At 40.8% G+C, this 25,960-nt stretch overlaps 1 protein-coding gene across 1 annotated transcript; it reads left to right on the top strand.

Moving 5' to 3' along the window:
• The first annotated feature begins 1,709 nt into the window (after window positions 1-1,709).
• On the top strand, window positions 1,710-25,716 carry arl13a.L (ADP ribosylation factor like GTPase 13A L homeolog). The gene is made up of 10 exons (XM_018229670.2): window positions 1,710-1,833; window positions 2,262-2,363; window positions 7,075-7,145; window positions 8,609-8,864; window positions 9,178-9,283; window positions 15,386-15,576; window positions 15,656-15,752; window positions 19,566-19,776; window positions 20,954-21,046; window positions 25,546-25,716. The coding sequence occupies exons 1-10, from the start codon at window positions 1,793-1,795 to the stop codon at window positions 25,641-25,643; spliced, it is 1,266 nt and encodes a 421-aa protein (XP_018085159.1). The 5' UTR covers window positions 1,710-1,792; the 3' UTR covers window positions 25,644-25,716.
• Window positions 25,717-25,960: the final 244 nt, after the last annotated feature.

The raw sequence follows: 25,960 nt of genomic DNA, 5'->3' as shown, positions 1-25,960 counted from the left end.
GAACGATTAGTGCGGTAAGAAGAGAACCAGGACAGGGCAATGTCATGAAGGCCAAGTGAATTGAGGGACTGGAGAAGAAGAGGGTGGTCTACAGTGTCAAATGCAGCGGAGAGATCAAGTAGTATTAGTAGTGAGAAGTGATTGTTGGCTTTAGCTGTTAAAATGTCGTTAGTTGGGCGTGACAAGAGCATGTTAGTTGAGAAGGAAAGATTCCTTTTGAGAGCTTACAGTTTGGTACATTCTGAGAAAGAAAGAAAGCACCGGTGAACTCAGCAACGCAAAAAGACCTGGACGTCCACGGAAGACAACAGTGGTAGATGATCACAGAATCATTTCCATGGTGAAGATAAACTCCTTCACAAAAGCCAATCAAGTGAACAACACTCTCCAGGAGGTAGGCGTATCTATATCCGAGTCTACTGCATGAAAGTAAATACAGAGGGTGCACTGCAAGGTGCAAGCCACTCATAAGCATAAAGAATAGAAAGGCTAGATTCAACTTTGCTAAAAAAAAAAACATCTAAAAAAGCCAGCACAGTTCTGGAAAAAACATTCTTTGGACAGATGAAACCAAGATCAACCTCTACCAGAATGATGGCAAGTATGGAGAAGACGTGGAACAGCTCATGATCCAAAACATACCACATCATCTATAAAATATGGCAGAGACAGTGTGATGGCTTGGGTGTGCATGGCTGCCAGTGGCACTGGGACACTAGTGTTTATCCATGATGTGACACAGGAGAGAAGCAGCCAAATGATTACTGAGGTGTTCAGTGACATAATGTCTGCTCAAATCCAGCTAAATGCAGTCAAATTGATTGGGAGGCATTTCATAATACAGATGGACAATGACCCAAAACATACAGCCAAAGCAACCCAGGAGTTTATTAAAGCAAATAAGTTGAAATTTCTTGAATGGCCAAGTCACCTGAAAAGCCGCTGCAGTATAGGCCTGGCACAGCATTAAAAAGGAGGAAACCCAGGTGACATCTGGTGATGTCCATGAGTTCAATACTTCTGGCTGTCATTGCCAGCAAAGGGTTTTCAACCAAGTATTAGAAATGAACATTTTATTTTCAGTTTTTTAATTTGGCCAATTACTTGTGAGCCCCTGAAATGAAGTGATTGTGTTAAAAAAACATTTAGTTCCTCACATTTTTATGCAATCTTTTTGTTCAAACCACTGAATTAAAGCAGAAAGTCTGCAGTTCAACTGCACCTGAGTTATTTCATTTAAAATTCATTGTGGTAATGTACAGAACCAAAATTATAAAAAAGTTGTCTCTGTCCAAATATTTATGGGCCTAACTGTATGTACAGTATTAGTATGCTGTGTATATATTACTATGAAGGATCTATTACAGTATTTTGCCATGCCAGTATGTTGTGTATAGGAACTCTGTAATCATGTCAGCATGAGAGTATGTGTATAAATGGGTGGGAGAGTATCTTTACAGCAGATACAATGGCATAAATTCTATTATACAGCCATCTATTCATACTTGTACTTGTAGAGCTCATGCCCCACACAATGCCTTGTCTTTGTCCATTTTATTTTCTCTATTTCCAACAACATTATTTTATCTATGTGTCTTTCCCCTCCCAATAGACAGATGGACAGTAAACATTTGTTTTTCTTTACTGCTGTGGTAATTAGGTCACCCTACAGAGTTCTGAGCTAATAAATCCCCCTGTTTTTATCTCAGGAACACCCAGAATTCCCTGTTTTTCTCCTCCCACATCTTAGCAACAGAGTATACCAATTAATCTGGATTAGGGATTAGGAGACATGGAGAGAGCAGCGTGGACAACAACAAGAACAAAAGCTGCGTAAGTGGATGTTTAAATATTTCTTTACAGATTTTGTTTTAATATATGTACCTTCAAAATGTAGGAAGGTACATATATTATATAGAGATGAGTTCAAAATGTGCTCTGGTTGAAACCTTAACTTGGTGAATTCAAAGCAAGTGTGGGAGATGCCAGTAGACACTCCCCCCACCCACTAATATACTTACAGTACAGTAACTCAATAATAAAAAAATGAAGGCCAGTTGAAAAATTGCTTAGAATTAGCCATTCTGTTACATACTAAAAGTAAGCAAATCAATACAAAGGAACCACACTGGAAAACCACAAAATAAACAGAAATTGATTATTGAAATTAGCATAGGATGGGGTGATTAAAATACTATGTATGTATTATTTATGTATTTGGGGCAGTTTATTTATTGTACTTCTAATTTATTTCCTTTTAGCCAATCAGACGGGACAGACCATTGTATATCCAGACACTGTAGAATGTTCCACCTGTTTACTCACTGCTGGCACTGGGTTCAAATTAGACAGGAACCCATCAGGTAAGAATGCGTTGGGGTGTGGCATTCATATTATATTGTAGGCAGTAGGCAGTTTTTAGATGATCCTAGAGATGATGGGTCACATTTTGACCTAGTTTAGCCAGTGGTCACACAGTTGACTAATGCTGCCAATGCATAGGTCAAATCTTGGAATATCTATTAGATCCTAGAAAAGGGGCAGTACTGGTCAGCACAGTTGTCATCCCTATACATGGCAGGACTGAATCTCTTAGTCAAGGCATTCGACTGTAATACAACATCTGAGATGAATCTGCTCAATCTGTTGGCAATGTAAACCACATTTGCACCAAGGGCTGCAGAGTTAAGGGGGAAGAGCTAATCAGGTAAATTCTGATCAGGCTTTGTGTGCTCTGGTTGAAACCTTAACTTTGTGAATTCAAAGCAAGTGTGGGAGATGCTAAGCGATTGTTGCATATGAATTAAGTGTTAAGCAACCTTAAGGTGTTTAAAACTGAAAAGGCGTTTGTGAGGAATTGCATTTGGGAGACTGTAAGTACCCAGTGTAAATATGAGTGCAAGTGGGTTTGCTGGTATCACTTAGTGTGTGTCTTGTCACATGTATGTTGTGTTAGAGCAGCAGTTCCATGCAGTATTTACATGTGAGAGATGTCGGTGGGTTTTCATCTTGGAATCAGAACTGCAGACTCTAAGGGGTGAACTTGCAGCACTGAGAGCAGCGGCAAACGAGGGTGAGGAAAGGAGGCTCGCAGAACAACCACTGGCAGGGGCTAGTGGAGTGGGGGGAGGAGAAGATGGCAGTGGAGGCTAATGAGGGAGGAAGGTTTGTGACAGTCAGGAGGGGAAGTAGGGGACAGAAATGTATCGGGGCTGGTCCACAGCTTGTCCAAAACAGCACATTTACCGTTTTGGCTGAAGATGCTGGGGAGGAAAACTCTGAACTGGCATGTATGGAGCAGACTGACTCTCAGAGAACCCTGGGAGGCAGTGGTTCTAATATGGGTGGTGGGGGGAGTGCAAGGAAGGATAGGCAGGTTATAGTTATAGGGGATTCAATTATTAGAAAGGTGGATAGGGTAATCTGTCGTAAGGCCCCTACATGCCGAACAGTCTGCTGCTTGCCTGGTGTTAGGTTCAGCAGGTGGTGGAACGAGTGGACAGATTATTGGGAGGGGCCAGGGAAGACCCAGCGGTTTTGGTACACATAGGTACTAATGACAAAGTTAGAGGAGGTGGTGAAGTCCTCAAGAACAATTTTAATAAACTAGGTGTAAAGTTGAGGACGAGCACCTCAATGATGATGGTGCAGCTGTTTTGGGAGAGAAGATGGCTAGATGGTTGGAGAAGATTTTAAACTAGGTGTGTGGGGGGAGGGTTCAGTAAAAGATGCAGTGGAAGACAGGCTAGATGAGATAGTCGGCAAAGAAAGGGAAAATGGGGGAGGAGATTTGGCTGGGGATACTGTTAAGGATAGGGAGGACCACATGTCATATGTTCAATTTGGTACCAGTATTAAATGTATGTTTGCAAATGCAACGAGTCTGACTGGTATGATGTGATTGGTGTGGCCAAAACATGGCTGAATGAGTCACATGACTGGCAGTAAATATCAGTGGCTATACTTTGTTTCGGAGGGACAGAGGCAATAGAAAAGGAGGAGGGGTATGTCTGTTTGTTAGGCAGGATTTAAAAGCTTATATAAAGGAGGAGGTTATGTTAGAAAAAATGCTATTCCGGATTTAGTGATCTCAAATGACCCAGAATTTATAGCAAATGTGCAAGTCATTGAACCCCTGGGTAATAGTGACCATAATGTTATATCATTAAATGTCTGGTGCAAAAAACAATTATATACTGTGGCAACAAAAACCATGAATTTTGTAAAAGCTAATTTTAATGCTTTGAGGGCTGCCCTACAGAGTATTGATTGGGGCATTAAGTTTTCAGCTAAAAACACAAAACAGAAATGGTTGTCATTCAAAATGATATTAAATCATTACTGTTATCAATTTATTCCCTTAAGAAGTAAATGTAGAAGCTCTAAGAATCATCCTAGTAAAGAAGTTAATATGAAAGAAGAGAAAGGCATTTAAAAACTACAAATCTGTTGGGACAGAAGCTGCATTTAATGAATATAAACACTGTAATAAATATGATTGCTTTTTATGATGAGGTAAGTAAGATGCTGGACAGTGGGTGGCAGTAGATGTGATCTATTTGGATTTTGCCAAAGCGTTTGATACTGTGCCCCACAAATGACTGCTTTCTAAACTAAGGTCTGTTGGGCTTAATGAAGTTGTTTGCACATGGATAGGAAACTGGCTACATAATATAATTATATTATGAATATAAACACTGTAATAAATGTTGTAAATCAGCAATCCGGAAGGCAAAGAAAGGAAATGAAGAGTTAATTGCGATGGAGGTGAAAACTAACCCTAAAAAGTTTTTTAAATATATTAATAGTAAAAAGATGCAGGTTGAGAGTGTTGCTCCATTAAATAATGGTGCCAGTATGGTTGTAACAGATACAGAAAAGGCAAATGTGTTAAATCAGTTCTTTTCTTCAGTGTATACAATAGAGGAGTCTGAGTTCCCAGGCTCACTTTATAGCTGCACTATATGATTCATAAAGCTTTAATATAAATTTATGTAAACAAGGCTCCAGGAATTCTCTTCCTGAATCAGTTGTACAGGCTGATACATTAGAAGGGGTTGGATGGCTTTTTAGCAAGTGAGGGAATACAAGGTTATGGGAGATAGCTCATAGTACAAGTTGATCCAGGGACTAGTCCGATTGTCATTTTGGAGTCAGGAAGGAATTTCCCCCCCCCCTCTGAGGCAAATTGGTGAGGCTTCAGATGGGTTTTTGCCTTCCTCTGTATCAACTCGCAGTTAGGCAGATATATATAAAAAAAAGTGTGTATTTTTTTCAATCTTACTTACTATGTAATATATTGATTAAATATTCAGTGTGTAATCCAACACACTTTATGATAATTCCAAACATCACTGGCCATAGGTATATACTTTAAAGGAGAATCCTAGAATTCCCTTTGGAGGAACTAAGATTGACTGGGGGGAATACTGTCTGTAGCATACATGTGCTCATATCTGCTCTGATAGTAGGCTGGCTGCAGAAGTAGACCTGCCCTGCCAAGCATTTTGTCATCCATCTCATGATATTATTTGAGGTGCACACCTCATTCATATTAAACTGCTGCTCTAGCACAAGGAGCTGTTTGCCTAGTCCTCCCTTCAGATTATTACTCTAGGAAGGGAATGAATGCCCAAAAGGAGGCATTTTTTATTTTTCTGGGTTCAGTATTCACTTTCATTCATGTGGGTATAGAACCAAATAGTACAGATTAATATGTACAGTACTGTGTGTGCTTCAACCTAAAACGATCATAGATTCATGTCTTTACTACAGACTTTAGCTACTGTTCTGCTTTTTTTTTTACTTTCATTTCGGCATACCAGTATATATTTTGTAGAAATCTGTACTTTAAATTGTCCCTTGCTTTGATAATGCACAGTTGCTATTGCAGTAGCAAAACATGCAATACATGTATGGGACCTGTTATCCAGAATGTTTGGGACCTGGGTTTTCCGGATAATGGATCTTTCAGTAATTTAGATCTCCATATTTTGTCTGCTAAAAATCATTCAAATATTATATAAACCCAATAAAGCTTTTCAGTAATCCGGAAAGCTCCAAATTACAGAAAGGCCATCTCCCATAGACCCCATTTTATCGAAATAACCCAGATTTTCAAAAAAAAAAAAAAGTATTCTTAGTAATAATAAAACATTAACTTGTAATTGATCCAAACTAAGATATAATGAATCCTTATTGGAAGAAAAACCAGCCTCTTGGGTTTATTTAATGTTTACATGATTTTCTAGTAGTCTCTAGTAGAAAGATCCATTATCCAGAAAACCCCAGGTCCCTAGCATTCTGGATAACAGGTCCCATACCTGTATTGTTTTTCCTCCAGTAAGGATTAAGTATATCTTAGTTGTGATCAAGTATAATGTACTCATTATTAGTGAAAAATAAAATATGTTATACAATTTTGAGGACCCGAGCATTCTGGATAACAGGTCCCATACTTGTATTGTTTTGCCTCCAGTAAGTATATACAATGTACTTTTGAGTGATTTCATTAAAATGGAGTCTATGGGAGATGACTTTACAGGGATTTGGAGCTTTTTGGATAACAGATCCCATACATGTACTATTGCTCTACCATTTGTGTCCTGTTTCTGAGAAACTGGAACCTGTGCAAAAAAATGTAAAAGGGGAGGAGTGTGCTCATTTGTAACTGAGAATGTGACCCTCGCATCTGCACCAAGAAATGTGTGGTCTCAGAGTGTGAATTAAGTAAAATATTGGTTTTCTCTGTCATAACTCACCTGTCACTATGTAGACATATTTATGAAAAATATGGCCATTACAGTAACCTTGCTATAGTTCAGAAAGGCAGCACAAATGAATGTAGGGAATAACTGGAAAGCATGAAAAAACGTTTCTCTTTCCCTGTACATCTCTCACTGCAGACTTCTGTATAGTTTCCCTGCTGACCTGAAATCTGCTGCTGTTCTGTTGCTTTTGACAGAAATTGCTCTCTTTTTTTGTAACCAGAAGTGGCCCAGTCACAGGGACCTCAAGGGCTCCAGATACAAATCTGTGGACTGTGCTGAAATGTTCTTTTTCTTTGTTTCCCAGGCAAGTGACAATCCTATTCTTGGGACTGGATAATGCTGGGAAAAGCTCAGTGATTAAAGTAATACGTCGAGGTGAGAATGTTAACAACCTATATATATATATATATATATATATATATATATATATATATATATATATATATATATATATATCTCAAATCCACAGTTGTAAGCAGCGCACACCGGAGTTTTAAAAAAATATTTATTTCTTTATTTATCAATAAATAGTCTGGATCTAAGACTGTTATCAAGATATATATATATATATATATATATATATATATATATATATATATATATATATATATATATATATATATATATATATATATATACACACACACACACACACACACTGTGGGGAATCGCTCTGTAGGTAGTAGCAGCAGCAGCACCTTTCACACAGATAGTAGACAGTACACGGGTTTCCATCTGATCTTACGTGTGCATTCATTTAACACAGCAGTTTAAACACCAACATAACAGTTCATAACCTTTGGGAAGGCAGTAAAAAATAATCCGGACAAAAAGGGAGCAAGCACCCCCACCCACTGGTCTGTTGAATATTTCCCGCTCTGCCACTCTTTCAAATATGGCAAGATAAGCCTCCACATCATCCTCTGATCTTTTGTAAAGAGGTTTGCACTCTTTTGTACACAGAGACGGGCTCTCTTGATCCACTTTGGGACTTTTCCATAGCCTCGATCCATTTTAGAAGCTGACTGTTTATAGCCTGCTGTTCCTTTAAAATGTTTGAGCAGCTTACATATATATATATATATATATATATATATATATATATATATATATATATATATATATATATATATATATATATATATATATATATACCCAAATATCGTAATTTAAAATGTTTTTTTGTACTTGAAGAGTGTTATTTACTAAAATCCTAATTTTTATGATTATTTAAATAAAATAGTCCGACCAAACTAGAATCCACGATTGGACCTTATTTATTATCAAAAAAGCATGATTTAATCAGATCGGGGGTAAACTCGATAAAATCTAGCAAAAACCCGAATTTGAACCCGAGTTTTATCCTGAATCGTAAGATTTTTCGTATATTTTTTTCTGAAAAGCCCGAAATAGTTGGATTTTCAGGCTAATTCCAACGCAGACCACAGAAACTGCCAAATAGGATAGGGACCTCTTCCATTGACTTATATATAACCATGGCAGGTCTGAGAAAGTGGATTTTCGGATTAAGAATTTTTGCACCAAAAAGCCGACCAGACTTTAGTAAATAACCCACATAGTGTTCGATGTTTACTTAGGGAATATAATGTGTATAACCGCTAAGAGAGGCAGAATGAAAAGGCAAAAACGTACCTCTTACAGAACAGAAATGTATATATATATATATATATATATATATATATATATATATATATATATAAATATATATATGTAAATTTAATCTGGCATTTGTGTCTGTGCTAAATGTTTCATTTTCATATGATCTATCATTACATAATACAGTATATCAGATTCCATCTCTGTCTCCATCACCACAGTCCCGCCATGCCAGGTCTTATCTTCCTCTCACTTCGAGCCATTCAGAACTGAGATTCGTCTGGACCGCTTTGACCTTACTCTTCTTGAGATCCCAGGAGGGCCAAAGAACAGGGCCAGTTGGAGGCTATCCTATTCCCAGGCTCATGCTCTGGTCTTTGTAGTGGATGCTGGTGACCCTGGGCGCATGAAGGAAGTGGCATGTGTGCTTGCCAATGTTTTGAGGCACCCATGTGTGGCTGGCAAACCTCTTCTAATGTGAGTTGGCTCTCCTACAAACCCAAGCAACTGATCTTGCTGTGCTCCCCTCTATCTCGGTTGTGTTAGGAAAAACATGCAATATTCCATTACAGGGGTGGTTCACATTTAAGTAAACTTTTAGTATGTTCTAGAATGGCTCATTCTAAGCAACTTTTCAATCTTCATTATTTATTTGAAATTTCTTTGGAATTATTTACCTTCTTCTGACTTCTGACTTCTTGTTATTGAGCTGGTATACCTTCTCTGTGTTTCTTTTAACTATAGCATCTCTGTTGCACCTTTTGCTACTCTTGTTTCCTCTGTGTTGCAGATTGGCCAATAAACAGGATAAATCCTCTTCCCTTCTCACCAGTGAGATCATTGAGCTGCTGTCATTAGAAACCTTAGTGAATGAGAACAAGACGCTTTGCAGAATTGTAAGTTCTATCACCTATTTGTGATTTTGAGGTTTGAGGATTAAGGGAGGAACTCCACGAAGCAGCTCGAGCCGCCACGTCACCATGCAACGAAATGCCATGTAATGCGTTTTCATCCGACAGTCGTATAAATGTAGTTCTTACCTGCGATTTCTCCTGGCTATGTCGGCTCATGCCGCATTAAGTTTAGGATAGGGGGGCAGGGGCAGGTAAAAGTGTACTATAAAATGGGAGCTTTGGTGAAAATTTAATCATTATAATACCCCATAGTAGTGTTTGGTGTTAATAGGTTAATCGTTTCCACAGCCACCCAAGATTAGGTTCTTCTTATCTATTACAAAGATGCCCTGCCCAAGAATGCATTTCATGGATTTAGGGAATAAAGTGGAGACTTGGGTAAATGAAGGACCCACATGTGTGACTGCTGCCCCAGGACAGTGACAGAAAGGTACATTCATTTGGCAAGGTCATCAAACAAGATGGTCTTTAAGTGGTATAAAATCATTATAAAAAATGGAGGGGGGGCATACTGACCAATGTCTCAGCTGTAAAGATTCTCCAGCCTGCATGAATGATATTGGACATAGATCACATATGACTCCAGCCAATTTAGCATCAAAATATGCCCCTGCATGGCCAACTAAAGTATTTTGGGCACAAGTAAAATGTTAAAGGTCGCAAGAACATGTTCTTGGGCTTTGAGGGAACATGTATAACTGTAACAACTTGGAGTTGAATCAGGGACCTGGTGTTTCTGTGCTGTCTGCATTACCGCTGCTCTATGTGAGCAGACAGCTAAGGCCCTGGTTCACTCCTATTGCTTTCAATTTAATTGCAAGTAGGCTTGGCTTGTTTTATCAGCTGCCAATCTAGTCACAAATGATCTGTGTAAGCCACTAGGGGTTTTCACATTTAAAGTAACTTTTAGTATGATGTAGAGAGTGATATTCTGAGACAATTTGCAATTGGTTTTCATTTTTTATTATTTGTGGTTTTTGAGTTATTTGGCTTTTTATTCAGCAGCTCTCCAGTTTGCAATTTCAGCCATCTGGTTGCTAGGGCCCAAATTACCCTAAGCAACCATGCATTATTTTGAATAAGAGACTGGAATATGAATAGGAGAGGGCCTGTATAGAAAGATGAGTAATAACAAGTAGTAATAACAATAAATGTGTAGCCTTACAGAGCAAAGATGGGGTCAGTGACCCCCATCTGAAAGGTGTAAAGAGTCAGAAGAAGAAAGCAAATCATTCAAAAACTATAAAAGATAAATAATTACAACCAATCGAAAAGTTTCCAAGAATTGACCAGTCTATTACATACTAAAAGTTCACTTAAAGGTGAACCATCCCTTTAAGCTGCCTATTGAAAACCCTTACACTGCCCTTACTCTTTGCCCAACGTAGGTCTATGTTTCATAGTTCCTGGGTGTGTTATCTTGTCTGATCCTGTTAACTGACCACTGCCTGACCCTGACCCTTGCTGTTCTGCTGCCTGTACCGACCTCTGCTTGTTCTTCAACTATTCTCTTCAACTATCTCGCATATCTGTTTGGTTTGTCCCTGGACTGTGACCTCGACTGCAATTCTGCTTCCTGATTTTGTACTGTATTGACCCAGCCTGTCCCTTGTCCGCGCTCCTTGTTCCCTGTCCTTTCTGTATACATTACGGTTCCCTTGCCTGCCCAGAACTTCCCCCTTGGTCCTCTCACTTTAAGACCTGTAGGCATCATTGGCAGAAGTTTGCATATGCAAATTAGGACTCGGATTCGGTTTGCTATTCAGCCAAATCTTTCATGAAGGATTCGAGGATTCGGCCAAATTCAAATTGTGGATTCGATACATCCCTAAATTGAATATGACATTGATCATATTGCAGCAGCTGTAGTTAAAGGAAAACTATTCCCCCCAAACAATGTAGGTCTCTATAAAAATATATTGCATAAAAGCACTCATATATAAAACCCTGCTTCATGTATATAAACCATTTTCATAATAATATACTTTTCTAGTAGTATGTGCCATTGGGTAATCATAAATAGAAAATTGCCATTTTAAAAAATGAGGGCCGCCCCCTGGGATTGTACGATTCACTGTGCACACAAATATACCACCTTCCCGGCGGTCAATGAAAATCCAAGATGGCGGCGCCCATGTTGAACACATGGGTTCAGCGTCGCTGCATGATGATGTCATCACTGGTGCCGGCATTTTGTCATAAAAGGGCACCCTGGACACTGCTATAGAACCTGGGTGTGTTTTTGCTATCCTGATCCTGATTCCTGCCTGAAACTCTGACTTTGAAATTGATCTGCCTGCCTCCTGAAACTTTGCCTGGACTTTGACTATTCTCTTGTTTAACCCCTCGGATACCACGATCTTGGACTCTTGTTCCGTGCTTCCTCCTTGGTCCGGACTACTCCCTTTTGGAGCCGCTAGGCCCCCTGAAATTATAATTGGGCCATGGACCCCACTGAGGAAGCTCAGGCAGGGCCTTTCGTGGTCTGCACACTCGCATGGAGGTGTATGAAGTTCGGCAATCCTATATCGGACACACGTTGGAGGCCATTTTGGAAAAATTATCCAAGCCTGATCCCCAAGCCTGTCATGGTTTTGTGAACCAGTGCCAGATCTGGTTTGCCCTGCAAAGCAAGCTAAAGTGGGATTTGTAATCACTTGTCTGGCTGGAAAAGTGCTCAAATGGGCATCTCCACACTGGGAGAAAGAGTCTCCTTTAATTGATGATGCCAAGGCTTTCCTTCAAGAATTCCGAACGGTGTTTGATGCTCCCGGTCGAGTTTCGACCGCATCTTCCCGCTTGTTCCAGATTAGCCAGGGGAATCACAGCGTGGCGGAATATGCTATCGAATTCCGTATGCTTGCTGCAGAGACTAGTTGGAACAATGATGCCTATCACGCTGCATTCTACAATGGCCTCTCTATCTGCCTAAAAGATGACCTGGTCTCCCATGAATGACAGGTAGAAGACCTTATTACTTTGGCTGTCAAGAATGACACTCTTCAAAGTCAAGCATCAAGCTGATAGAGACCAAGTCAAGAGATTCCAACCTACATTGCCTCCCCGCTTCCAAAGACCTCTGCTGCCTCCTTCTCCCCAGCAGCCTTCTGTGATTCCTCCGGGGTAACCTATGCAGATCTGAAGAGCACGTCTCTCTGAGCAGAAGAAACTCCAAAGGCGTTTGGCAGGACTTATATTTATAATTGTCTATATTGTGGTGGTCAGTCTCACTTTGCCAACTCTTGTCCTGTAAAGCCTAAGGTAATCTTGGAAAGACTTATGTGGGATGTGTTACCCCAAGTTCCCAAGAGAATTCTCACCGGTTCCTTCTGCCTTTACAGATTCATCTGACCACTAAGACTATTGTTGGCTCTGTATCCGTTTTCTACTCCCCTTCGAGTTACTGCTATTGATGACAGGCCTCTAGCATCCGAGTTTATCTCCATGACAACTGGGGAATTACCTGTGCAGGTTGGGACTTTACATTAAAAAAAGTTATCGTTCCTGATTATTTCCTGCCCTTCTGTTCCAGTCGTCTTGGGTCTTCCGTGGCTGCATTTGCATAACCCCACCATTGATTGGTCCTCTGGGCAGATCTCTCGTTGGAGTCCATTCTGCCAACAGCACTGTCTTCCTGCTAAACCCCTCCACGACAGATTTGAAAATGCTGCCCTCCTTCTACAAGGAATTCTCTGATGTCTTCTGTAAAAAGTCTGCAGAATTCCTCCCTCCAGGTCCAGTCGACCTTCTTCCTGGAACCATGCCCCCTTGAGGTCGCACTTATCCTCTCTCTCCAGTGGAGAATACCGCCATGAAAGACTATATTCAAGAAAATCTCCAGCGGGGGTTTATTCATCCCTCGTTTATTCTCCAAGGACCTAGTAGGCCATCGCTCCCAGGTAAAGAAAGTACTCTCTCGTCTGAGGAAGAATTCTCTTTTTGCCAAGCTGGAGAAATGTGTCTTTGAGGTATCCAAGATCCCTTTCCTAGGTTACATCATCTCCCCAGAGGGTTTCGAGATGGATTTCACCATAGTGTCCGCAATTCAGGAGTGGCCCCTTCCGCTGAGTACCAAGGCGATTCAGAGATTTATTGGATTTGCCAATTATTTTCGACAGTTTATTAAGGGGTTCTTCTCTCGCATTACACCTATCCTTTCCCTTATCCGAAAAGGGGGTAAACACAACTCATGGCCCCCGTCAGCTATAGAAGCATTTCAGTCCCTGAAGGATGCCTTCACTTCTGCCTTGGTCCTCCGTCATCCTGATCCAGAATTACCCTTTTTCATTGAGGTGGATGCCTCTGAGGTTGGAGCTGGCGCTCTCCTGTCCCAAAGACATTCTGCCAATGGGAAACTACACCCTTGTGCCTATTTCTCCAAAAAGTTTTCTCCTGCAGAGCAGAATTACGATGTGGGGAATCGTGAACTCTTGGCAGTCAAGCTTGCTCTCGAGGAGTGGCGTCACCTCCTTGAAGGATCTTCAATCCCAGTCACGATCTATACTGACCATAAGAATTTAGAGTTCATACAATCTCTAAAGAGACTGAATCATCGACAGGCAAGGTGGGCTCTCTTCTTTTCTCGCTTCAACTTTATCCTGACTTATCGCCCTGGCTCCAAGAATCGAAAAGCTGATACTCTTTCTTGAAGCTTCTCCCCAGCTGATCATTGTTCTGAAAGGCAAGAACCAATTGTTCCTCCTGTCAAGATTATTGCATCTCTGTTTCCTCAATTTGCTGAACAAATCTTGGCTGGCCAGTCTTCTACTGCTGCTGATACTCCCATTGGGATGGCATTTGTACCCTCTGAGCTTCGTCTGCCCATCCTACAACAGACTCATTGTTCCAGACAAGCTGGACATCCTGGTCCTGAAAAGACTCTAGTTTGGTGGCCAACTATCCGTAAAGACGTTAAAGACTTTGTTGCTGCCTGTACCATTTGTGCCATTTGTGCCAAGGCTAGCCATACTCGTCCTAGTGGGTTATTATAACCTTTACCTATCCCCTCTCGTCCATGGACTCATTAGCAATGGACTATATTGCCGGCTTCCTGGCTGAGAGGGTTTCTGACAGGGGATCTCAGTTCACAGCTAAGTTATGGCGTTCCTTATGTAAAGACTTCTGTTATCCAGAATGCTTAGGACCTGGGGGTTTTCAGTAATTTGGACCTCCATAACCTTGTTTATTAAAAATAAATTGAAACAATAATTAAACCCAATAAGATTGTTTTGCCTACAATAAGGATTACTGGAGGATTATATATTAGTAAGAATGAAGTACAAAGTATTGTTTTATTATTACAGAGAAAAAGGAAATCATTTTAAATTTTTTTAATTATTAGATTAAAATGGAGTCTAATGGAGATGGCCTTCCTGTAATTTGGATCTTTCTGGAAAACTGGTTTCTGCATTAACAGATACCATACCTAGGATATAGAATATATATCACATATTTATAAAGCCCCAACATATTCCACACCACTGTACAATAAATGGCTATATGCACTGAACATACAAAGCAGTGAATAAGCTATACAGGATGTAAAGGGGACCTTAATCAAAAGCTAAATATAAGTAACACCAGCAGAGATGTGCAAATAACTGTGAGTGCCTTCATTGTTCCATCATAAAATGCTTTTATTGTTGTGCTCATCTTAAGCACAGGTGTATTTTTCAACTTAAAGAGATACTGAAATTAGTTTTTTTACATCTATCATAATATTGTCTTTGCATGCTATTTATATCCCCCATGTTCCTCTCTGAGGGTGCAGCCATGTTTAATGTCTGTTAGCGTAAGAAACAGACATGTTGAAAAGGGACAGTCAGGTTTAGGAACTTCTAGTAACAATTACTTACAAAAGCAGCTCTATCAGTGAAAAACAATCAACATGAGCTATAGGTAACTTTTGATGTACATTAATATTTTGAATAATGATTTTTTAGTGTCAGTCATTTTTAGAGTCAGTGTTGTATTTTGGGAATGCAGCCAAAGAAAATACACACAAAAGGACCACAAAATACATTATATTAGACTATATCAAAGCTTTTCAATCCGCTTTGACTGGAACACCAATTTATCTTCCAGGAACCATGCTCCTCAGGGGCGGAGTTCAGCTCCCAGCATGACTGGGCAATATTGAAAGGGCTAAGGTGGGTCCTTCGATCTGTGACGCTCAGCTACCCCATGTTGGCTGCTCGTGTGCAACAAGAGAGCTTTGAGGAGAGAAATATCAAGATTCCAAGCTTAAGGGGGCCACAAAGGACACCAGATGGAAGGTGACAAGATCATCTAAGTCTAAACATATCTACCTGATTGTCACTGCAAATCTTTTATCTTCTTGTTTGTGCCCAACAGAATGTTGACAGATAGTATATCTGACCTTGTGGAGTACAAATCATTTCCAGGGGGAAAGAAGAGACCTCTGAAGCCCATCCAAAATATTTTATCTCAGGTAGGGTAATCCATTCAGCAGCTGCTATTATCCTTCATATTGCTTTTTTCAATTGTTTGTAGATAAGGTACCATAACTACATAGTTATGGGGCTGGGAGGTACAGTATATGGCATATGCTCCCATACTATACCTCTTTCAACAGCATATCCCTGAGCATGGTCAGACGGGCCCACGAGATACTGGGAAAAATCCCTGTTGGCCCCTGCCACCTCCTCGCAAGTCAGTTGCCCCCAGACATCACAGCTTCCCGCTCTGCTGCGATGTAAGTAGTAGAGGCTGGGGGTGAAGAGGGGAGTGGTGTTGGTGAAATGAAACAACATTTTTTAAAAAGGCATTTATAATGGACAAATGACAAAGACTAAGGGGTATATTTATCAAAGAGTGAAGTTAGAGGTCCGCCACTCTCCATTCATTTCTATGGATTTTTTAAAAAGAGTTTTTATCAATGGGGGAAATTGAAAGTTCATCCTTTGATAAATACTCCTTTCAAAATCCCATAGAAATTAATGGAAAGTGACGGAATTTCACTCTAGAGGACTGTGGCAACCTCTAACTTCACTCTTTGATAAATATACCCCTAAATGTATTCCAACAAGGGTACCTCTACCTTTTTTCCCTGAGAACATCTTACTATACCTAGGTAAACATCTGCCTGCAATGTGTATTGTCTATTTGGTCCTGCGTATGGTTGGAAGACCTCTGATATAATGTTACAAAATGTTTAATCTAAAGTCTTTTTTTGTATAGTTTTTCCCATGAAATGTTCAGCTTTACATACATTCTGCTATACGTTGCCCCCTTGTGTTCACCAGTTAACACTTCATGTATATTTTTCAGTCTCCTACAAAACTATATAATACATGGGTTCATGTTTTTAGCTCCCTGCCAGTAAGACGTGACACCATTTAGCAGGCATCATTCATTTATTTTATGAAGTAATGACAGGAATATTTAAATTGTAATGCTCCCAACATCCTCTTGCTATCATTCAGTACTAGGATTTGCAGTATAACTTCAAACAAAATAGCAAGGGCCACCTAACTTCAAACATAGCAAGTAATATTTTTATCTTTCTAACACTGCCATATATGTAAACATACATATTCTGCAGTGCTTTGCAGAGATTATACATCATTCATATCAGTGCCTGCTACTGTGTAGTTTGCAATCTGCAATCACCAGTGTTGGCCTGGGCCAGTGGAACACTGGGAAAAAACCCAGTGGACTCCGCCAACCCAGGTCATCCACAGGGACCGTCCCCTCTCTTCATCCCTGGCTAGACCTGATCACAGCTCTAAATTAAGTAGAAGGGAAGTCAGTGCTGCTGTGCGTATGGGGGGGAGCGGTGTGAGGTTGGGCACCAGGAGGAGGGCCGTCCAACTGGGCCCCAGTTCAACCCTGCTGGTCATATTCACTATGAACAATTTCAGAGGTCAGTTAACCTACCTGTAAGTTTTTTGGCAGTGTGTGAGGAATCCGACACAGACATGGGGAGAACATAGTAACTCCTTGAATACACTGCCCTGTCTAAAATTAATTCAGGGGTCCAAACCCCTGTTAAGCGAAAACCCCCACCCCTTTCCCTCCATTGCCCCCTCTCCCTGTTTTCTCCCTCCATTGTATCTTACTTGAAAACAGTGTCCCTGGCATTAATTTTGTCATATTCATGCAGAGTAGCGGAGCTTACAGGAGCCATCTTCATTATATTCGAATCCTCTTATATTCCCTCGGCAATCTTCTGAGCTTCTGGCACATGCACAGTAGGCATGAATACCAGACTGGCCCTAAAAAGTGTCGGCTCTCACTTACGCAAGGAATCCAAAGATACTGAAGATGGTGCCCATGAGCTTGCTGTGCTACTCTGCATAAATATACCAACGTTAATGTCAGGGACACTTTTTTCAATAATGGAGGGAGAAAGCAGGGAGGGGGGACAATGGAGGGGATGGGGTTTTTCACTTAACGGGGGTTTAGTTCTCCTTTAACTAGTGTACAAGTCGGAGGGGATATATTGTGGATGGCAGATATGTATCCCCTGTTTTTGTGCTCTGAGCCATCCAGTTAAGTGATCCCTTTAAGAAACACCAGAGGGTTAAGTAGCCAGGGGGTGGGCTGGACAGCCAAGAGGCGTTTAAGGGAGTGAGTAGCAGGTGTGCAGAGAGTGAGTAGGAGCTGCACAGGAGAACTGCCCTGAATGTTTGTTTTGTTCACCGGCTGAACTTTCAGAGACCTGGGGGGTCTGATACCAAGTTGGAGACTTTGGGACAAATTCACTAAGCGCCGAACGCTAGCGTTAATTCGCTAGCGTTGGGTATTTTCGTTACTGTGCAAATTCACTAACGAACGCTGGCGTAGTTTCGCTAGTGTTACTTCGCACCCTTACGCCTGGCGAATTTTCGCTAGCGACGTAACTACAAAAATTGACTAACGTGCGCAGTGTACTGAACGCTACCTTTTGCGCTAGACTTCCTTCGCCACCTCAGACCTGGCGAAGTGCAATAGAGTAGATAGGGATTGTTTAAAAAAAAGTCAAAATTTTTTCTAAGTCCCAAAACACGCTGGCGTGTTTTCTACATTATGGGTGATAGGCTGAAAAAGATCGAAAGTTTTTTTGGGGCTCCCCTCCTTCCCCCCTACATTTCTTGACTCATGGCAACTTACCTAGACAGTGGGCACATGTGTAGGGCAAAATAACATTTTTATTTGATGAATTGAAGGTTTTCTAGGCATTTGTAGTGCTCATACGTATTCCTCCATTGAAATTTGAATTTGGCGCCCTATGCAAATTAGCCTTCGCTAGCGTAACTTCGCTTTACTTAGCGAATCAACGCTAGCGCAACTTCGCAACCTTACGCTACCCCTGTGCGCAACTTCGGATTTTAGTGAATTTGCGAAGCACTGGCGAAACTACGCCTGGCGAAGTGTGGCGAAGTGCGGCGAAGTTGCGCCTGGCGAAACTACGATTGTTAGTGAATGTGCCCCTTTGCTGGTGGGAGTTTTCCCAGAGACCAAGTCTGGTTAAACTTTTGGGGATACTGACTGCTAAAAGTGTCTGAAGTAAGCTATTTTTGTTATTTTTAAACTTTCTGTTGCTGACTGAAGCTGTAGTTCTGTTGCCATTTGTTTGCTGCTGGAAGCCTTTTTGTTTTAAAAATAAATGAACTGTTTGCCCTTCACCTTGGAGTGGCGTGCTGAATATCCCGCTGTGATCCCCCCTAAACTTCACACTAGCGATACACTTATTCTAAATCATGCATGTGAATTACAGGATTCAGTATTCACTGTTCAGTTTTCTTCCTGAAAGGAAAGTCTAACCTAATCTGACATAGTGATGTGCCGAGCCCATTCAATTTTGGATTTGACCTAAAGATGGTACCCTCCACACTGGGCAAGTTTAGCATCTTTAGCTACTAATACAACTTTACAGTAGCATTGGAGCAGGTCAATGGGGGCTGCATTGCTAGTGTACAGATTGCTACAGTATTAGTTAACTAGAGGCAGCTTTTGCCTTCCCTAGTAACTTTCCGCTTGCTGCCACCCAAAACAAGGTTTTTTGCATTGTCTCATTGCAAGAGTGGCCCTGCCTCCACAAGTAATTTTTTGAAAGGCCGGAAAAACACAAATTGGTATTTTCAAATTTGAGACAGAAAATAATTACCACCTAGTTCTCCAATAATCTCCATTGTTTTAAAGTCACATGATAGTAAAGGTTTGGCTTTAGTTTAGCCATGCACTCAGGCTTCAGCCAAATCCTGAACCACAACACATGGTGCCTTCCCTCATAATAATGAAATATTGTTTCTACCCCCAGACAGGTCAAAATCTGCGCAAAGTGAAAAAAAGTAAGAGAAAGGTCCAAGTAAAGGAGACCAACGCAATAAAGAAAGATGATCAAAAAATGGAGGAAAGGAAGCCGAGTGTAGAACAAAAACTGTCTCCTTCTGCAAGAGTTCAAAAATACCAAGGCATGGGACACAGTACTGTAATTTTGCCACAGGACGAGAAAGGGGATCAGGCTACCGGTGAGGTGCAATGCCTTGAAAGGCAAAATATACATGTCTAGAGTAGCCCATGGGTTCCTAATACAAATCCCCCCACACACTTTTTTTAAAAACCCATACACTTGCTGTGAAATCCAGTGGCAGAGTTGAGGGTGGGTACTGATTTCAAACACAAATACCACATTTGTATTGACTTTATTGCATATGCAGTTGGAAAGAGGATGGCAAGTGGATGTGCCTAGGCCAGCACCGCTATTATTTTATGATTAGTAACCATTTACTGTGTACCTATATCATAATTCAGTTATAGAGATGATAAAACATCAGATTCTTATCTGTGAGTGATCTCCTTATAATTCTATTTTGCCTTAAACTGAATAACGTGTACATGTCTGTTATGGACATTTATTGCAATTGTATCAAGTCAAGTGGATTTTATTGTCATTTCAGCCATATACAGTAAATACAGTACATAGTAGAAATGAAATGGCATTCCTCTAGAACCCCCCGGTGCGATACAACAACTCTAGTACACGGTCATGCTGGGCAAAGTGGACATTTCAGTTCCTTATGAATATATTCAGTTCAGTTCTATCATAGCCAATAGCAAAAATACTTAATCTCAAAAGATTATATTACACTAAGAGCCTTGGATCATTATGCTGCATGTCTAAGTTCTAAATGCAAAGAAAAATATTTCCCAACACAGCAGAATTATATCAGTAAGGGTATTTGGGAAAACCCATAACAATTAATTTAGAATCTAAAATGTGATACTCTGTTTGAAAGCAAGCAATAGATTGGTTGCTATGAGTTTCTAGAACAATAGCACACTTTGAATCTGCTATTTTATTTTTATAGTGTGCTTTTAGATCCCAGAATCTGTAATTGTCAATAGCATTTTCCATGGCTCTCACTGGTATTATCTACAGTAAGTCATGCAAAACCAGTGATATCCAATGAATTCATGCACAAATGGAGTTTTCACAAACCATACTTTTACTGCATATACCTGATATCTAGCATGATTACATTGAACAAAATTGAATATAGAGGAGTCTGATGGGATCCAAGCCTTTTATATAGGCAGCAGCATAAAATGGTTCTACATAAATTGAATATATTTTGTTGTACTCTTCATTTTAACCACTATAATCAGATTAACAGAATGTTTTCTTTTAATGTTTGGTACATCTAGGCACCAGGAAGAGAAAGAAAAAGAAAAAAGCCATTCCGAATAACCAGATAATATCACAAGATGGGGTCACAGGAGACATGAGTAACACTTTTGGTAAAAGAAATCAACAGATCTGGGGTGGGATTGGATGGGTGGATGTTTCTGTTTAATATTCAAACGGACAGGATTCCATACACATACTGTATACAGGACTTAAAAATTCCACAGAACTCTTATAAAGTAGGTGGCCTAGCCTTAAGGTGGCCATACACGGATAGATCCGCTCGTTTGGCGATGTCGCCAAACGAGCGGATCTCCCTCCGATATGCCCACCTTGAGGTGGGCAATATCGGGCTGATCCGATCGTGGGCCCTAGGGCCCAACGATCGGATCCTAGCGTTCGCCAAACGGGCGGTCGGATCGCGGGACCGCATCAACTAACAGATGTGGCCGCGATCCGACGGGATTTTTAATCCCATCCGATCGAGATCTGGCCGACTTTCGGCCAGATCTCGATCGGGGAAGCCCGTCGGGGGCCCCCATACACGGGCCAATAAGCTGCCGACACGGTCTGTCGGCAGCTTTTATCGGCCCGTGTATGGCCACCTTAACACATGCACACACAAAAAAAAAAGAGGATGTTGGACTGGTGATTTTAGCTCACGTGTTATCAAAGCTCCTCATTATATGTAAATCCTACACTATCTATTCTAAGGGGCAGATTTACTAAAGGGCGAAGTGACAAACACTGGCAACAATTTGCTGCATTACTGCCCGCAGGGACATCGGCAATTTACTAATGAGTGCAGACCCCAATTCGCTAGTGAAAGAGATAGGCGATATCGCTCATTCGCATTCTATAGCCAGACTACAATTCACTCTGGCGAATGGACGTTACTCTGCAAATTCACTAAAATTTTACTGAACGTTTTACTGAACGTTACCTCTTTCGCCAGACTTGCCTTTGCCAGCTCAGACCAGGTGAAGTGCACTGGAGTGCATAGATCTTCCTTAATCATAAACTTACATCATAAGTGAGCGGAAAAAGCATGAAAGTTCAAAAAATGCTGGTGTCTTTTCCTTTTTTCAGAGTGATAGCCTGCAAAAGTCCTAAAAATTTTTTTTGTGGGTAACTGGTTTCCCCCATACATTTTCTAACGTAAGGAACATTAACTATACTGTGGGCTCATGTGTAGGGCATTATAACAACTCTATTGTCTTTATTAAGGTTCCCTGGACATGTGTAATTAACAGTGGAAATGTAATGTATTTGCTGCAACATATAGACATCCATTCAAATTTCCCACCATATGCAAATTAACCTGAGCAAGACCTCTAGCAAAGTTGCACTAGGCAGAAATGAACGCTAGCGCATCTTCGATTTGAATTGCTCACATTGACGAAGTAACGCTAGTGAAAAGTCGCCAATGTTCGGCGCCCACGACAAAACTCCACTTTTTAGTTGTCTTTCGCTTGTTAGTGAATCTGACCCTAAGTCTGTAGTGCATTTAAAATCAAGACCCCCAGCAAACAGTGTGACTGAGTAGTAAGACCATATTGCACTTACCCTTAAAGGAGAAGGAAAGCTATGGAGGCATTTTATTGCCAATAGATTAGCTGCAATAGTGCAAGCTAGAGTGCTATATTTATTCTGTAGAATGTATTACCATACCTGAGTAAAAAGCTCTAGAAACTCTCTGTTTGTTTAGAATAGGAGCTGCAGTATTAATGTGGTGTGACATCACTTCCTGCCTGAGTCTCTCCCTGCTCTGGGCTCAGATTACAGCAGAGAAGGGAGGGGGCGGGGGAAGAGGAGCAAACTGAGCATGCTCTTGCCCAGGGCAATGAGGTTTAAGCTGAAGGCAGGAAGTCTAATACAGAAGCCCATGTGTACACAATAGAAGGAAAGAAATACAGTATTTCTTTTGACAGGGGACTCAGAGCAACATTACTTTGGGGGTTTACTGGTATATTTAGATGGGCCTTTCTGATAAGGCTTACTTAGTTTTAACCTTTCCTTCTCCTTTAACTCAGGAGCTCTAGTGAAAAAGCAGGGAGCTTTTAAGCTCCCTTGTTCTAAGAATCCAAAAATTTCACGAGAAGCACAAATCTTAATCTATCATTAGGATAAGCTTACCGCTTTCCCAGTTGGGTCCGGGTGCACATGCCCCAGACCTTCAGCATAGGGGAGTACTTCACAACAAATCACATTAGGCAGGCACCAATCCGGAACATCCAACGAAAGTAGATTCCAAGAGCCAGAAAATATATATAAATCTAATTAGATGTGATGTAAAATAAAGTATCATATTTTATATATATTTTCTGGCTCTTGGAATCTACTTTCGTTGGACATCCCTTGTTCTAAAAGCTGAATTGCAGCTATAAGCATTATTTGGCTACAATTTGTACCCGAAACACAGAAAGAGATCACCAGTGCTTGGGATAATCCATGCTGTGGCATTGACAAGCTGCTATAAACAATCATTTGTTTGAGATCTGGTCCAGACAATGAGCCTCCCATAAACCTGAGCAGTCCATTAAAGGAGAATTCAACCCCTTCGGTGCTAAAATCCCTCCCCGAAAGTCACAAAGTTTCAGATTTCTTTTTTTGGAAACTTCGTGACTTTCGGCACATGCGCAGTAGATCCTTCCCGGTTAATCCCTCTACTGCGCATGCGCCACCAAATGCCGGTGAATACAGGAAGAAGAGTGCACGGGCGAACATGGCTGCCGTGAACTCAACAGGAGTTAGGGGCATTTGCCCGGGGGGGGGAGGTAGGTCAGGGGGGAGGAGGGAGGGGGAAACACAGGGGAGGGGGGAGGGATTTAAGAGCCAAAGGTGCCAAAACCAAATCCAGCTCCATTGTTATACTGTTTCTATGCCATTTACCAAAATAGGGAATGGCTGATGACAAGTTAAAGGAGAAGGAAAGCTACGGAGGCATTTTATTGCCAATAGATTAGCTGCAATAGTGCAAGCTAGAATGCTATATTTATTCTGTAAAATGTTTTACCATACCTGAGTAAAAAGCTCTAGAAACTCTCTGTTTGTTTAGAATAGGAGCTGCAGTATTAATGTGGTGTGACATCACTTCCTGCATGAGTCTCTCCCTGCTCTTGGCTCAGATTACAGTAGAGAAGGAGGGGGTGGGGGGAGAGGAGCAAACTGAGCATGCTCTTGCCCAGGGCAATGAGGTTTAAGATGAAGGCAGGAAGTCTGATACAGAAGCCCATGAGTACACAATAGAAGGAAAGAAATGCTGTGTTTCTTTTGACAGGGGACTTTGGGGGTTTACTGGTACAGTATATTTAGATGGACCTTTCTGATAAGGCTTACTTAGTTTTAACCTTTCCTTCTCCTTTAAGCAGGAAAACCAGCTAATTTATTTAGATGTTCTTTTTTTACCAGTAACAACTGTACAAACAGTTCTTCTTTGAAATGTAAAAAGACCCTCTCCAGATGGTTTCTCAGGGTATGTTGTTAGACCACACACCTGTTAGCATATCAATTAGGAAACAAAGCATCCTATCTTATTTTGCATTTGATTACACTATAGGATGGGTAATCTTTTGAAATAGGCAGAAACTAGAGTTTGGGTCATAAAAACTCAGGACATCTACTTCCTGACTAGGGTTATACTCCTTTGATGTAGTCAGGAACTTAATTAATTTATACAGCTATCATTGGTGAATACCAATGTTTTGTGGTAAAATATTAGGCCCAATATATGTCTCACACACACCCGCCTGTTTACATATATACATTGGTCAGATAAATATGACTACAAGAGGGTGATGAGACTCTATTTGCTGCAGAAGCTTTTTTTCTGTTGTCAAGCAGACAACAGATGCAGGCAAAGAGGAAGAAACAGCTTGTTCAGACCTAGAAAGCAGCTCAGCATACTTTCAAGAGATAAAAATGAAAACACAACACTAACTATTCTGCAAATAAGGAATCTGTCCTCTACCTCCTCAACAGGACTGAGGAAAAAACTGGGCTCAGTAGGTGGAGTGCAAACTTATATAGAAGGAAGGAGTTCAGTTTATTCTTCTGTCCTGTCTCCAGATGTGATGGAATACTTAACCCCCTAGCATCTGCACTGACGGGAAGGGCCACCTAAGAGAAAAAAAATGTAATGACGACTAGTGATGATCTATGAGTATAAAACAGAGAGTGCTGTATATACAGGGTAAGCTGAATTCTCTTGAATAATATGCTCTGCTGGACCAATAATAAAGGTATTAGACTAATGCCAGACATAGTGATTGTTGGTTTGCAGATAAAGGCCGCCCCCTATTTCGAGGCCCTGCACTGCAAATCCCTTCACCTGGAACCACTGCATTGGACAGGGTGCAGGCTCACATGGCGGAATACAGCACTGAAATGCATATTCACATGTTTCGAAGCCAAAATCTACTGCAAGTGCCTGCACCCAGGCTGATGCAGGAGATCTGGGTTCAGGCAAGGTAAGGGGCTGATAAACACCAGTATGCTGTGAGCTGTAACAAAATTTGGGCACAGCAGCACTGATCTATTTTAATTCACAGTGAAAAGTGGTAGAAGGCTATGCTGTAATTTCTAATTCCTGACTCTTCTTCCCACTTTTCAGACCTGTATCGCAAAGCAATGCAAGCCCTGAAACTGAAACAAGAGCAACAGCGAGCAAGATCTGTCAACAACAGACGAGGGGATAACGCAGTCCACTAAAAGCTCTGTAACAACTGTACAAAAACTACATGTGAATGCTTTTTGTTCACAGTATGTTTAAGTACAAATACAATTTAAAAAAAAACTGCATTTAAAGGGACATAATCACATGGAAAAAAATTCATATACAGAATACAGAAGGAAAACTTTACCCCCCCAAACAATGTAGGTCTCTATAAAAATATATTGCATAAAACAGCTCATATGTAAAACCCTGCTTCTTGTAAAGAAACCATTTTCATAATAATATACTTTTCTAGTAGTATGTGCCATTGGGTAATCATAAATAGAAAATTGCCATTTTAAAAAATAAGGGC

Source organism: Xenopus laevis, chromosome 8L, assembly GCF_017654675.1.
Source record: "Xenopus laevis strain J_2021 chromosome 8L, Xenopus_laevis_v10.1, whole genome shotgun sequence".
NCBI lineage: Eukaryota > Metazoa > Chordata > Amphibia > Anura > Pipidae > Xenopus > Xenopus laevis.
The sequence above is the reverse complement of the archived record's forward strand: the minus strand, read 5'-3'. Positions and strand labels throughout refer to the sequence as shown.

Excerpts from the sequence above, each read along its gene's own strand:
- arl13a.L (XM_018229670.2), top strand. The coding sequence starts at position 1,793 with ATGGAGAGAGCAGCGTGGACAACAACAAGAACAAAAGCTGC. Across the intron at positions 1,834-2,261 it reads ACAACAAGAACAAAAGCTGC|CCAATCAGACGGGACAGACC; the intron begins GTAAGTGGATGT and ends ATTTCCTTTTAG. Across the intron at positions 9,284-15,385 it reads ACAAGACGCTTTGCAGAATT|GAACCATGCTCCTCAGGGGC; the intron begins GTAAGTTCTATC and ends TTTATCTTCCAG.